A 15,174-nucleotide genomic window follows, 5' to 3' on the forward strand; every position below is an offset into this window, starting at 1 on the left:
TCCTGCTCACAGTGGAATCCCAGATTAGTTCCACCATTTCCCCCATCTCAGACCTTACATCTCACTCTCAGTCAGCTGGAACACATCTTCAAACATATTCTCAAAATTGAATCCTAATGAATCCCAAAACCAAGCTTGTTGACTGTTTTACTCAAATTTTCTGTATCGTTTATGTAGTGTCTTCTTGATATGTTAAATTCTGAAAGGGACATTTTAAATTCTTACAATAGCTGTCTTCTAATTAAGTTGTATTTATTGGAGCTTTTGTTTGATCTATACAGATGACCTGTGGTTTTGGTTGCAATTGTATTATATAAAGGTTTGTGTCCTACAAAGCCAAGGAAACCATCTACAAAATGAAAAGGCAACCTACCAACTGGGAGGAAATATTTGTAAATCCTGTATTCAATAAGGGGTTAAGACCTAAAATATATAAAGAATTTCATACAACTCAAGAGAAAAAAAGTGATTAAAAAATGGGCAGTCATAAAAAAGAAGGAAATCTTGCCATCTCCAACAACATGAATGGACTATGAGGGCACTATGCCGAGTGAAATAACTCAGAGAAAGAAATAAAAATACTGTAAGATCTCATGTGTAGAACTGGAAAAAAAAAAATCTCATAGAACAGATTGGTAAGGCAGAAAGGGAGTAGAAACAGAGGTGGGCAAAGTGGATGAAAGTGATTAAAAGACACTAACTGCCAGTTATAAAAGAAGTAAGGCTGGGGAGTGTAAAGTATGGCAGTAGGACTATGGTTAATATATAATACTATATTACACATCTGAAAGTTGCTAAGACAGTAGATCTTCAAATTTCTCATCACAAGAAAAAACTTCATAACTGTGTAGCAACAGATGTTAACTAGACTTCTTGAGAGGATCATTTCAAAACATATACAAATATTGAAGCATTATGTTATACATCTGAAACATAAGGTTTTATGTCAATTATACCTCAGGTGAAATAATGTCTGTGATTGGGGCGCCTGGGTGGCTCAGTCAGTTAAGCATCAGGTCATTATCTCAGGGTTCTGGGGATCAAGCCCTACGTAGTGGGGCCATTATCTTCAGGATTCTTCAGCTCAGGTCATTATCTCAGGGTTCTGGGGATCAAGCCCTACGTAGTGGGGTTCCTTGCTCAGTAGGGAGGCCGCTTCTTCCTCTCCTACTACCCCTCCCCCAACTGGTCCTTGCTTGTTCTCTCTCTCTCAAATAAATAAATAAAATCTTTAAAAAATGTTTGTGATTATTATACATCTTCAAGAACTGCAACAAGTACATATGAAGTATCTATTCAGTGCTTCTGAACCTGAATTTTTCTTTGTCTGGATGGAAATGTAAACTAACACCGCCACTACATACAACATGCATGGAGGTTCTTCAAAAAATTGAGAATGGATATACCATATGATCCAGCAATTCCACTTCTGGCAATAAGAGAACCACTTCTGCTGTATTTTATTTGCATTTGGCTAGTTTATCCCTGCCTAAGCACTTATTTTCAACTTTGTCATTTAATCAACACTGCCCTTCCTCCTACTGTATAATTTTTTTTAAAGATTTTATTTATTCATTTGTCTGAGAGAGAGAGAGAGAGCACAAGCAGAGGAAGCTGTAGGCAAAGGGAAAAGCAGGGCCCTGCTAAGCCAGGAGCCTGATGCAGATCTCAATCCCAGGACCCTGGGATGACCTGAGCTGAAGGCAGATGCTTAACCAAGTGAGCCACCTAGGTGTCCCTATATAACTATCAATTTTTTATTTTTTATTTTATTTTTGAAGACATTTCAGCTCACAGTTAGTGATGACAGATATACACTTCACCTCATTCCTTTCATCTAATTTTCTTTCTACTATTTAATGTTTCTTTCTTCTTCTTACCTTATTTTTACTGGCCTGGTTACATTTCTCCAATTTCTTTTTCTTTTCCATTATTTGGAAACTTTCTATTGTGCTCATCAATTCCACCTCCCATCCTCAAAGTTAGGATTAACTGGTATTTCACTGATACTATATCAGTAACTAAGCAATCCCACCAAGATAAGTTAACTTTTTACTTCTCCCATGTCACCCCCCATAGAACATTTTAACTTTTAACACATTTTATAAATTCCATTTCTATCTTGAGATCTTTTACTCATTTATTTTTCTCACAGAGGGCTCAGGGGTAACATATTTTCTGCATTCTACATACACAAAGATGTAGTTTGTTGCTAGTGGCAAACAAATGACAGATTTCGCAAAAGACATTTGGCTATCCTCTAACTTCCAGTGCCACAGATGAGAAGTCCAACACTAACCTAATTTTTTCACATGCAGAACACAGTGATTAAGAACATACAATCTGCAACCAGACTACCTGTCTGAATTCCAACTTCATCACCTACCAGATGCATGATCCCGGGCAGATTACTAAACTTCTGATGCCCCCTTTTTCTCTGCTGTAAAATGGATTCTGTTTAATGGATGACATTGTGTTAGCACTGGATCACATGTGTTAGCACTTAGAACAAGGCCTAGCACACAGCAAATATTCAATAAATGTTAGCTGCTCTTATTATTATCATTATTTAAGTAACCAGTTGTTTTAAAGTGGAAGTATGTTAAGATTCTCTCTTTACACCTGAAATTCAAGTATTTCACTGGTGCATATAACAGAGTCCAGGATCTTTATTCCTTCCTAGGATTCACTGGCCCATTTCAATCTGAAACTTCAAACTCTTTTAGACACGTAAAACGCATAATCAGAGTTAACTATAGTAAGGTTCCAGCTGAAGTCAGGGCGCATTAGATTTATCTGAAGTATTCTAATTTTATAGAAGACAATGTATTCTTAAAGTACTTTTTTAAATGATAGTTGATTTTAGTTAGAGTGGAAGAAGGGATATTTGAAAATTCTGACTATAACAAAAACCATTTGAACCAAAGAAGTAGCCCCAGGAAGAATCAATCAAATGAGGTAACTCAGACTGAATAAACAGTCTATTCAGCCTGACATTTTGCCTGTAACTGTTGTCATCAGCCACAGGATAAACCTGTATATGCATAAAAAATATGCTAAGAACAGTCAACCTTGTCACTTGAATACAATCAAAATACTAAATCGCCACAATGAAGCCAACAACCTTTGGCATTGGCTTCTAATAATAGCTGTGTAAAGGCCAAAGCTTAGGGAGTATATGCTCAATAACAATACAGACACAAAGAAAGACAAGGTGTTTTAGGCCTAATCATCAAATGTACTATGAATCACAGATTCATGAAATTTTCAAGTTGAAGCTATTACTCTCACATTTAACAGAGAAGGGGGACAAGTAAAGTTTAAAATGGAGCTCGAATAACCTTAAGGCACCTATCACAACCTGCATATATTATCTGGACTTGGTAATTCCACCTAGAAAAAATACACACTTCTAATATGGCTAGTATTACAGCAGAAATTTATACTAAAAATAGGAAGACCACATTGTTGGTCTGAAGGATAATGGTGGCCACTTAAATCTGAATCTCCACACATATCCTCACCACCAAAAACTAAATAAATAAATTCAACAAGTAGCACAAATAAAACCACACATAACTCCAGGTTTTCAGCATTACTAGAAGACAGACTATACCAAATTTTTTAAATAAATTACCCTAAATCTAAAAATGGGCAAAGACACACTAGGCAGATAGAAACAAAGTAGGGGTTGAAACACTGAGATCAAAGTAGATTAAAGGCCAAAAAATATTAAATGAGACAAAGAAAGAACTTTATAAAGTGACCATTCACACTGAAGATTAATAACACCCAGTACCTATGTACCAGGTAAGACCAATGTCCTGTGTAAAGCAGAAACTACAGGAGATACAAAAGACAAATCATACTATTTATAGTAGACGGACACACCACTCTCAGTACATGACAGGCCAAGTGAACAAAAATGAAGAATATGTATATGGAAGATTTAAAGAACATAGTCGATGAGGTAAATCTTATATACAGATGTTGAACACAAAATCCTGATAATACAGAATATATATACCTTATTCTAACAGCACGTGAAATACTCACAAAAACTAATTATATATTAGATCAAAAGGAAATGTCAGGAGTTCCATAAAAAAGAAACACTACAAACAAAACTGTCACCATGTAATAAAACTAGAAATTAAAAACAATGTGAACACAAGCAGAGAGGCACACTTGCAGGGTCAGTGGGAAGAAAAGCTGACTTGAGTGTCAGACCCTGAATGAGGTGAGGAGGGCATCTGCCCAAAAAGGCATCAGAAGGATTTTAACATACACTGGAATGGATCACTATGTAAATACACTAGGGATAATGGAAGCCTAAATTCTCCATGTTGGAGAAGGACACTGTAGATATAGGGAAAACCACCAGAACAAATCTGTGGAATTAAAGGTGTAAGTCTCCATGACCTCATGGAGATTGTATGGGGATGTGTGTACACGTGCACACACACAAACATAAATATATACATACATGTGGAGAAACTACTACAAATGAAAATTCCTGTATATATATTTGTATATACAAACATACAGTCCTCAGCTCTGTCTACTGAGAAGTCCAGTAACAATATGCGTACAGTGCACACAGACCTTGGTTTTTAAATACCATTCAAGACTAAAACAAACCAGGGCTCTTCCTAGAAATGATTGGTACCAGGCAAGGGGAACTCTGAGCACCGTGTGCCAAAAAGCAAGGACACCCATAAAGAATGATAGGGATACATGAAAATAAATAATGACAGAAACAAATTACAATCCATCCAGTAAAACAGGAAACCCATTTTGGACTGATATTCACATATTAAAAGTCTGAAGAGGAAAAAGATATTTACATAGTTTCAAAATACTTCCACCTAAAATACTTACTAATTACAAAAAGAAAAAGGGTTAAGTTTACAATGGAAAAGCCTGACAGACTCAGACTTAATCAAGTGATAAAATGATTATTATCAGTAATGGACAAACACATCCTGTGTCACCAGAGTACATCACCTCTCTAACATTCCTGCCACAGACACCTAAATTGAATTGAGCCACGAAGAACATGAGACAACTCCACAGAGAACCACTCTACAAAATAAGAGTCCAATAACTTTCAAAAAATGTCAGGTCATAAATGTTAAAGCCTGCAAAACTGTTCCTGATTAAGAGTTTAGACATCATGGGCGCCTGGGTGGCTCAGTGGGTTAAGCCGCTGCCTTCGGCTCAGGTCATGATCTCAGGGTCCTGGGATCGAGTCCTGCATCGGGCTCTCTGCTCCCCAGGGAGCCTGCTTCCTCCTCTCTCTCTCTCTGCCTGCCTCTCTGCCTACTTGTAATCTCTCTCTGTCAAATAAATAAATAAATCTTAAAAAAAAAAAAAGAGTTTAGACATCTAACAACCAAATACACATGGTTTGAGCTGAATCCTCTTGCTATTAAGCACATTATTGAGAAAACAGATGAAACTCAAATGAGGGCCCTATGGATTAGAGAGGATTCATGTATCAATTATAATTTCCTAATGTTAGTAGTTATATTAAAATATGCCACTGTTTTAGAAAATACACCAAAAGTATTCTAGGGTAATGAGGCATCATTTCAAATCCTCAATGACTGCATTAAGGGAACAACTTTTCTATAAATTTGAAAGTATTTCAAAACATTAAGAAAAAGTTGATCATAAATTGAACTAGAATCTTTTTTGAATCTTCTTTATTTGAAGATTTGTGGTTTTTTTTAGGTGGGGGAGGGGTAAAAGGAGAGAGAGAGAGAGAATCCTCAAGCAGACTCCCCGCTGAGCATGGAGCCTGATGCAGGGCTCAGTCCAGGACCCTGAGATCATGACCTGAGCCAAAATCAAGAGTTTGCCACTCAACTGAGTGACCCAGGTGCCCCAAACTAGAATCTTCTTGACATACTATTTTGTGCATATTCATTTTACATTCCTAATGGAATTTTCTTCATAGTTCATCTATCCATCACCTCATTCATTTACCAATCGTCCATTCATGCCATACTCTAAGTACGGCAGTCAGCAACAACGACACTGTCCCTGATTGTGTGGAATTTGTAACAAGTGTGGGGGGGGGGGCAGGAAAGGGATTAATCAGCCACACACATAAAAAACATAAAACTAGTATAAACACCCCAAAGAAAAAAAAAATACAAGAAACATTTATCAAGGGTACTAATCCAGCCTGAAGAGTCAGGGAAGGCTTCCTTAGTTGAGATAGCTCAGCTCAACCTCCAAGTATGGAATTAACTATCATGGGCAAGGTGGGAATGCTACAGACAAGACTCCAAAATTCTATTCTGTTGCCTGGTTCCACACATGTTCAATTTATATAAGAAGGTGGTTAAAAATCCTCATGTCTCTGGGAGACATGGCTGGGGGGAGGGGGGAAAAGAAGGGTGGTGGTGGGAGCTAGAGAAATGGAGTACAAAGGCAACAGGGAAGGAGCTAGAAATGAAAGCTCCAAGTAACTAAAATGCAAGACTGCCATCTAGCGGTAATCTAAGCAAACCCCTTTCAAGTAATGGGGGGGCGGTGAGAGAGAAATAGATTACAACAGATAACAGCATTATTATACAGTGACAAAAATTCTCAAATTAAATTCACAAATAAGATCATTCACCTGTGATAAAACTAAGTATTTAATACAATCAACTGAAAAATTCCCAAGAAAAGGGCAATTTCAGAAACAAAAGCAAGAGTAATTCTGCCTCTTCTGGGGGCAGTGCGAAGGAAGATATTTTTGGACATATTTGGTAGAGCCTAATACTTAAATACTCCTGCAACCAGAACGTCCCAATCAAAAAAAGAAAAACAATTAATTAAAACTAATTAATATTATTTCCTGATTTCAATTATGTATGGCAATTAAACAAATTCTTCTGGCTGAACAAGTTTCCATTGCAAATATTTTTAATCATCAGCACCATCCCTGAAGGGAAGTCAAAATGAATCTAATGACAATAACATTAAATACATAGCTAGTTGCAATTTCTTAAAATGTTGAATTCCAGGGCGCCTGGGTGGCTCAGTGGTTAAGCCGCTGCCTTCGGCTCAGGTCATGATCTCAGGGTCCTGGGATCGAGTCCCGCATTGGGCTCTCTGCTCAGCAGGGAGCCTGCTTCCTCCTCTCTCTCTCTGCCTGCCTCTCTGCCTACTTGTGTTCTCTCTGTGTCAAATAAATAAATAAAATCTTAAAAAAAAAAAATGTTGAATTCCAGTTTACTAATAAAATACTAGTCCCTTCCTTCTTCTATTGATGTTAAGAAAAACCAAGATTTCCTTTATGTTGTACTAACAACAAAACTAATGACAGAGTTTTAACTTAAAAAATACATCTACCTAAAAGCTCATTTTACAGCTATAAACAACTTCTGAGTTAAATACTTATAAATAATGGAAATAAGAAGAACTCATAAGAGGCCACTTGTCAGAATTTGGGAGGAGTTTCCAGTAAACTTAAGGCAGATGGAGCAGGACTGAGAAAAATCCAATGCAACATGCCTCATGCTCTATTTTTTCATACATGTATTTTGGATTTCCACAGCTAAAAAAAAAAGTGCTGCACTACACCTTGAAGTCCCTTAAAGAATAACAGATAAAACAATAAAGCACAAAAACAGGAAGCATTAAAGAAACCAAACATATCAATTATAAAAATAATTTTATATAAGTTAAAATCATATTAAAGACAAGGGTCAAACAACAAAATCAACCTCTATTTAATAAGAAACAACAGGCAAAGATATATCAAGCAAATTCAAACCAAAACAATATAAAAATAGAATTCAAGGCTAACAATACTGAGGTATGGCTATTAATTTATACCATTAAATGGTACATACAAAAGGAATATGGAAAAGTTATAAATAACTATGTGCCAAATAATATTGCTTAAGTAGAAAATAAATATGTTTTCATAAATGAGGGATTGACAGAAACAAAGAACTGAAGACAATTTTTTTAAGAGGCAGAAAGAGAAGGTAAAAAAATAAATAAGGACAGAGAAAACCAAATAAATGAACTTATAACACTAAACTAACAATATATATTAAGTTGTTGCCAGGAGAGAACATGAAATCAAAAACTGACCTGATCTTAAGCCACAAAAAGTTATTCCAAGTCATAAATTTTCTATGTATATGAACAAAATGCATTAAAACTTGAAAATAATTTAAAAATTTTAATCAAATAACCTAATCAACTATAGGAATATAACAGATGTTTTCCTAAATAATTCTTGGATCAGAAAGGATACCAACACTACATACAATTAGAGGCAATCTAGAAAATAATAAGGAGTCTTAATATTAAAATCTAGAGGGGAAGGGATATAGAAATAAGTTATAATCAAGAGCAAATACTTGGTCATCAAAAATAAATTTAGGTAAACAAACCGAAAGTTAAAAAGAAGAAAAAAAAGTCAAACTTCAGGGAGGAAAAGAGATAAATTAATAAATAAAAATCTTTGAAAGGAAATAATGAATAAAACCAATACCTAGGTTTTTAAAACAATAAATTATGTTGTGAGCACAACAAAAGGGAAATAAGCAAAAGTAACAAGAAAGCACACATACTGCAGATATTGTATAGAAATCTACATGATTTCTATGCAATATAGTATAGAATTTTGAAAATCTGAATGTCATGTACATAAGAAAATATAAATTATCAAGATTGCCACAATAAGTAATAGAAAACTAGGTGCACTTGGGTGGCTCGGTTAGTTAAGCCTTCGGCTCAGGTGAAGATCCTGGGTCCCTGGGATCAAGCCCCATGCGGGGCGCCCTGTTCAGCGGGGAACCTGCTTCTCCCTCTTCCTTTGCTTCCCCCAACCCCGTTCATGCTCCTGCTCTTTCTCTTAAATAAATAAAATCTTTAAAAAAAAAAAAAAGAAATAGGAAACTAGACTAAGTCACAGATATCTGAAAAAGTTATCCAGATACTCCCTTTCCCACCCAAGGGGCACACAATCAAGACAGTGCTGGAGATGCATTCTTTCCAAATTTCATTAAGACATGTAAATGCTATACTGCTCCAGAACACAGGGTGGGGAAATAAAACCTTCTCCATTTAAATGTTCAAAGTTAGCATCATCTTGCCTCCAAAACTGGTTGAAGACAGCCCTCCAAAAACGAAACTGACTTGCCTAACTTATGACCAGTGATATAAAAACCCTTTAAAACAAAATACTAATAAATTAAAAATAGATGTATATTAAAATATTAATTCACATGGCAAAGTGAATTTACTTCTGAAACCCAAGGATGATTTCATAGTAAGAACATTAGTACAGGCACATTAACAGCTCATAGTATTACATGGTCAAATCATATTAATAAATAGAAAAAAATACTTCTGATTTTTAAAACTTAATAAAAACAAAAATTCTTCACTACAAAAAAGAATCCATACTCAAAAGAAGAACTAATGTATTTAATGTAAATACTAGAAAAATTCACATTCAAGTCAAAATAAAACAAGGATGCCTAACGTCTCCTTTTTACTTTAAACATTCTCATAAGTCATATCTGGAAGTTATGAAACAATGAAAGATACACTGTATAACTATGGATAAGGAAAAATTCTAGGGACCTACTAAGAAAATCCACAGTATCAACTGAGAAACTATGAAACCTAGTAAGGAAGTTCAGTAAGGAGGTTGATTTTCAAGTGAATATATAAAACTTGACAGCTTTCTTAATTATAAGTAATAACAAGCCTGAAAACAGGGAGTACTCTTTCCTAAAAGAAACCCCAAAAATACATAAAATACTTGAAAGTAAGTAGAAATGAACAGAACTTACAAAAAGAAAACAAAAACTTAGGTGAGGCCATAACAAATGAATAAACAAACCTATACACCATGTTCCTAAGCAGTAAGACTTAATACAAAAAATTCAGTTTGTAAAAAAAAAAAAAAGTCAATTTCTCTCAGATTATTCTACAAGTTTCATGCAATGGAAATTTTTTGGCACTTGAAAAAACTATTTGAATATTATTTAGAATAAACTATTCGAGAAAAATAGGTAGAAAAATTCTTATAATTTTTGAAAAAAGTGTTAGCTGTACTATACAGTCACTTACACGACAGTGGTACTAGAGCAAGAAAGACATCATGGTGGGTATTAAGGAGGGCATGTATTGCATGGAGACTGGGTATGGTGTATAAACAATGAATTTTGGAACACTGAAAAAATTAAAATAAAATTTTTTTAAAAGATGAAAAAAAAAAAAGACATTACACTAAACAGAAAGTCTCGGATCATTAAAATCAAGTGGTACTAGAGCAACAAACAGCCCCCAAACAAATGCTAGTCCACTGCTTCTGAGAACTGTGGTATTTCAAACCAGTGGGGACAAATAATATGAGTGGAAGGTCAGAATAATTCAACCTAGATTCAAAAAGGCAGTACCTATGTGCAAGTTAATAGTGCTATCTCACCGACCAGTTTCCAAACTGTTTTTACTAACCACACCATTTTTCTGTAAGAGCTCCCACAGACCAACCACATATAATGTCTTCTAAGTAATGTTTCCTCCCCTTCTTTCACTAGAGGGTCAGGAACAGAGTTATAAATATAAACATTTGAGGAAATAACTCAATTTGTCAATATTGACAAATACTGACTTAACTACTAACGATAGGATTAAGTGAGATCCCAATTCACAGAATATACCAAAATAAATCCTAGATGATTAATTATTAACAATGAAAGCATATTATCAAATGCACTTGAAAAAGGCTGAACTAATTTAACACCCTTACCAGCACAAAAAGTACCCCTTTTCCCTAGTCTTCAGGAATCTATATTCATTTTCTTTGATAAATTCTACTTGGAGGAATTGGTAGCAATGCAATAATCAGAAATATACACACACACAAAATAATTAAGGATATCAAGCACAGCACAGCTTATAATTCTGAAATGCTAATAACTTAAATTCCCAAACTGTTATCATTAAAAAATCATTGTACATTACTCAACAAAATATTATAAAAACATAGCAATGATGTCACTGAAAATACTGAATGGCATGGCAAGATTTCTTTTATAAAATATTGTGCAATTAAAATAGTTTTGTGTGAATTTTCATATTGTAAAATGAATCTATAAAAGAAAAAAATTTAATATTAAAATTATGTGAATAAGTTTGAGGATAGCAAAATGCTAAATGGTGGTTTTCTCTTCTTCCTGTAAGATTCTTCTCTAAGTGAGTTTTTTTAAAAAAAATTTTTATAGTTTATTTATTATTTATTTATTTAACAGAAAGAGAAAAATGGCGAGTGAGGGAATATAAGCAGGGGGAGTGGAAGAGGGAGAAACAGGCTTCCTACTGAGCAAGGAGCCCCATGTGGGGCTCAATCCCAGGACCCTGGGATCATGACCTGAACTGAAGGCAGATGCTTAACAATGGAGCCACCTAGGCACCCTTAAATAGTTTTTAATTTGCCAAATTTCCCACATAAAGATCCACTATTTAGGGCGCCTGGCTGGCTCACTCAGTTAAGTGTCCCACCTTTGATTTCGACTCAGTGGTGATCTCGAAGTCATGAGATCAAGCCCCACATCAGGCTCCCCACTCAGTGGAGAGTCTGCTTAAAACTCTCTCCCCCTCCCTCCTCACTGCACATGAGTGCTCTCGCTCTCTCCCTCTCTCTCTAAAATAAATAAATCTTAAAGAAAAAAAAGATCCACTGCTTACTCGTCAGAAAAAAAAGTATTCACAGCTGGCAGTCAATGATATTCCACTTTCGTGAATTTGTAACTAAATAATTATATACACAAATATTTTATACAATAATGTTGATCTCACATTATTTAAAATAGAAAATAATTAGAAACTTAAATGTACAACAAAGAAAGGTTTGGTTAAGTTCTAGTAACTCTGTAGGATGTCCATTTAAACTCTGTTTCAGAGTAATATTTACCAGAAAAAGCATTAACAATATAATGTTTGGTTAATATACAAACTGTGAAACTGCATGGGTTACATGTCTTATTTTTTTTTTAATATATACCTAACTGTGTAAATGTAGAAATCATATATTGCCTTAATAAAAAAAGAAAAGGGTTAGAAAAAAACAACAATATTAAAGTGATTATTTCTGGATGATGCACTGTTGATGGTTTTAATTTTCTTGACACCACCCAAATCCCTATGAGGTTGAGTTGGAAAGTATGACGAACACACAAGAATACCCAAAGGGCAAGTACTAAGGAGAAGGGAAAATTTTAAAATAAAGTAGTCATCTGTCTCATTGCTTTGATTTGGTTTCAGTTATAAAATTTTATTTATTTTAAATTTAAAATGACACTAAAGGAAGAGTTGTTGTTGTTGTTGTTGTTTAAATGTATCACACGGAGGTATAGGTTTCAAAAAAAAATAGAAAAGAATTTTAATTAAATAATTTTTTTAAAAATAGAGCATTGGTCCAAAACATAAGCTTTTAATTTTATGTATGTAGTATTTATTTATTTTTGGGAGAGAGAGCAAGCATGAACAGAGGGAGAGGGAGAGGAAGAATTTCAAGCAGGTATCTGCTGAGCACAGAGCCCAACATAGGGCTCAACCTCAGGACCTGAGATCATGACCTGAGCCAAAATTGAGTCTGCCACTTAACCAACTGAGCCTCCCAACCCTATAAGCTTTTAATTTTAAAAATTAAAATAATTAAGTTTAAAGTAGTAAGAGTATTATTTTATAAAATTAAAAAAAAAATTAAAAAAAAGTTATATTAAGAAAAAAAGAATTAACACTGAATCTATACAAGTTCTTCCAAAAAACCAGAGGAGGAAACATTTCCCAAACCATTTTATGAGGTTAGTATTACCACCATACCAAGAAGAAACGGAATACAAAAAGAAAAAAGAAAATTATAGCTCAATATTCTTCCTGAACATAAATACAAAAATTCTTAACAAAATGTTAGCAACTATACACAATGACAAAGTGGACTTTATTCCATCATTTAAAAAAAGGCTGGTTCGGGGTGCCTGGGTGGCTCAGTGGGTTAAAGCCTCTGCCTTCGGCTCAGGTCATGATTCCAGGGTCCTGGGACCGAGCCCCACATCGGGCTCTCAGCTCCACAGAGAGCCTGCTTCCTCCTCTCTCTCCCTGCCTGCCTCTCTTGCCTACTTGTAATCTCTGTCAAATAAATAAATAAAATCTTTAAAAAAATAAAAAATAAATTAAAAAATAATTTTAAAAAAGGCTGGTTCAGTATTCAAAACTCAATCAATATAATATACCATCGTAACAATCTAAAGAAGAAAAACAATCTAAAAGAAAAGAAAATGATCAGACCAACTGAAACAAAGCTTATGACAAAGTTCAACACCCACTCATGATTAAAAACAAAACAAAACAAAACAAAAACCTCAGCAAAGAGTAATAGAAGGAAACCTCCTCAACTAGATTTTAAAATCTGCAGAAAACTACAGCTAGTATCTTGCTGAAAGGTGAGTGATAAAGGAGGGGCACAAGGCTGTGTGGTGACAGAAGTATTCTGCATCTTGGTTTGCCGTGACTGGTTCAAGAACCTACAAATGTAGTAAAATGGCATGAAACTCTGCACCCGCACTGCACCAACGTCAAATCCTGACTCTGGACGTAACCACTTGAGGAAATTCAGTGAAGAGAATGTGAGAACTTTCCTCAACTTCTATCATATTTCTGGGAGATTATTAAAAATTTAAAAAGATGACTTTATGTAATTCTCCTCTAGATAAACTGACATAAAAAACTAGATTTTATGCAGCATTAGTAATAAATCTTTGGTTGTATTTGATTTGAATAAAATCAAAGATATTCACTACATTTTAAAGGGTTTTTCTCCATCAAAGCAAAACTCAGTTTATTTAAATTCTGCATAATAAATACCTGAATTTTGAGAACTAGAGAAAAAAGAACAATGAACCTTTTTAAACAAGTCAATAATTAAAAGAAAAAAACAACTCCTGTCCCTCGGTTAAGATGCCTACATACTTTTTAAAATTAGGGGAACAAAACATGTCTTACCATAATTAAATTGACTGTTGGATTTTTCACAGTTAATGATGTTAAACCTGTAAGCAACACCCGGTCGCATTCCACTGACTTCAAAGTAAAACCACTGGTGATAATGATTGCTATTTATATCTGAGTTCAAAATAAGATCATATTCATTTCTGAAAATAGAAAATATAGAAATCTGATTAGAATTAGGAAAATATCTATGTATAGACAAAATGTGAACTTAAATGACTTACTTTCTAATCTGAATAACTTTGCGCAGATTCCCAGATTCAAATTTGGAGTTAAACTTCAATATATCTCCTTCTTCTGGTATAGTGTAACTAAACAAAATTTTTGAAATAAGTTTAATAAAATACATTGCATGTAAATAAGTGAACAAAAGATAAATAAAATTACACTACAAATTAAAACTATACCACTATGGCCACTTCACCCTCATTATTTTTAAACCAAAAAAATACAACCAACACAAGCAAAACACAAACTCTGGCTAACATTTATAGATTTAAAAATTAAAACTACAAGTAGAGATGTGTTCTCACATTTACAGTGAATGATAATCAAAATAAGAAATTCCACCTCACTGAATAAATGTCATTCTGAAATACTAATAATCATATAAAAAGGCCAGATTTTTTTTAAATGCACATGACCTGTATTAAGTAGCAATAATTCTAATTAAACTATGTAGTTCTCAGGTAAAAATTTCATTTTAAATTTATAGTGCTATATTAGATAACAGATATTATCTTATTTAATTAGTACCAAGAAGGTAAAGGTATTATCTTCACTTTACATAGTCACTACTTAGTATTTACTGATTGCCTACTAGGTTCCAGATTCAATTTTAGTTGTCTGTCTGTTTCCCTGATTAAATACAAATGCTTGCTCTTTTGAAGCTTATACTCTAATAGGGGGACACTAAGACTCCAAGAAGCTCAAGGACTTTGCCAAAGTCGTTTAAGTTAGAAATAGCACTGGTCTCTATGCTATCCTCAAGGTTCCTGAGTTTCTCTTTTTATCACACCTGCCTGATCTGACACAGAATTACAACTGAAATAACTAAGATATTTTGAATAAGGAGATCTGGTTTCCATTTTTAAGATTATTCCAAATTCAGTAATCAGTTTGATACAGCTTTTATCC

At 34.3% G+C, this 15,174-nt stretch overlaps 1 protein-coding gene across 4 annotated transcripts in view; it reads right to left on the reverse strand.

Moving 5' to 3' along the window:
• Positions 1-15,174, reverse strand: part of AGTPBP1 (ATP/GTP binding carboxypeptidase 1) — a 159,665-nt gene that overhangs the window by 41,393 nt on the left and 103,098 nt on the right. For all 4 annotated transcript variants that reach the window (XM_045086080.1, XM_045086081.1, XM_045086082.1 and 1 more), the window contains exons 16-17: positions 14,262-14,348; positions 14,032-14,180 (exon numbers count right to left, since the gene is read on the reverse strand). In XM_045086080.1, the coding sequence (XP_044942015.1) occupies positions 14,032-14,180; positions 14,262-14,348 (236 nt within the window). The remainder of the gene's footprint in view (positions 1-14,031; positions 14,181-14,261; positions 14,349-15,174) is intronic.

Source organism: Mustela putorius, unplaced genomic scaffold (genome assembly GCF_011764305.1).
Source record: "Mustela putorius furo isolate JIRA1106 unplaced genomic scaffold, ASM1176430v1.1 tig00000876_pilon_pilon_pilon, whole genome shotgun sequence".
NCBI classification, from domain to species: domain Eukaryota; kingdom Metazoa; phylum Chordata; class Mammalia; order Carnivora; family Mustelidae; genus Mustela; species Mustela putorius.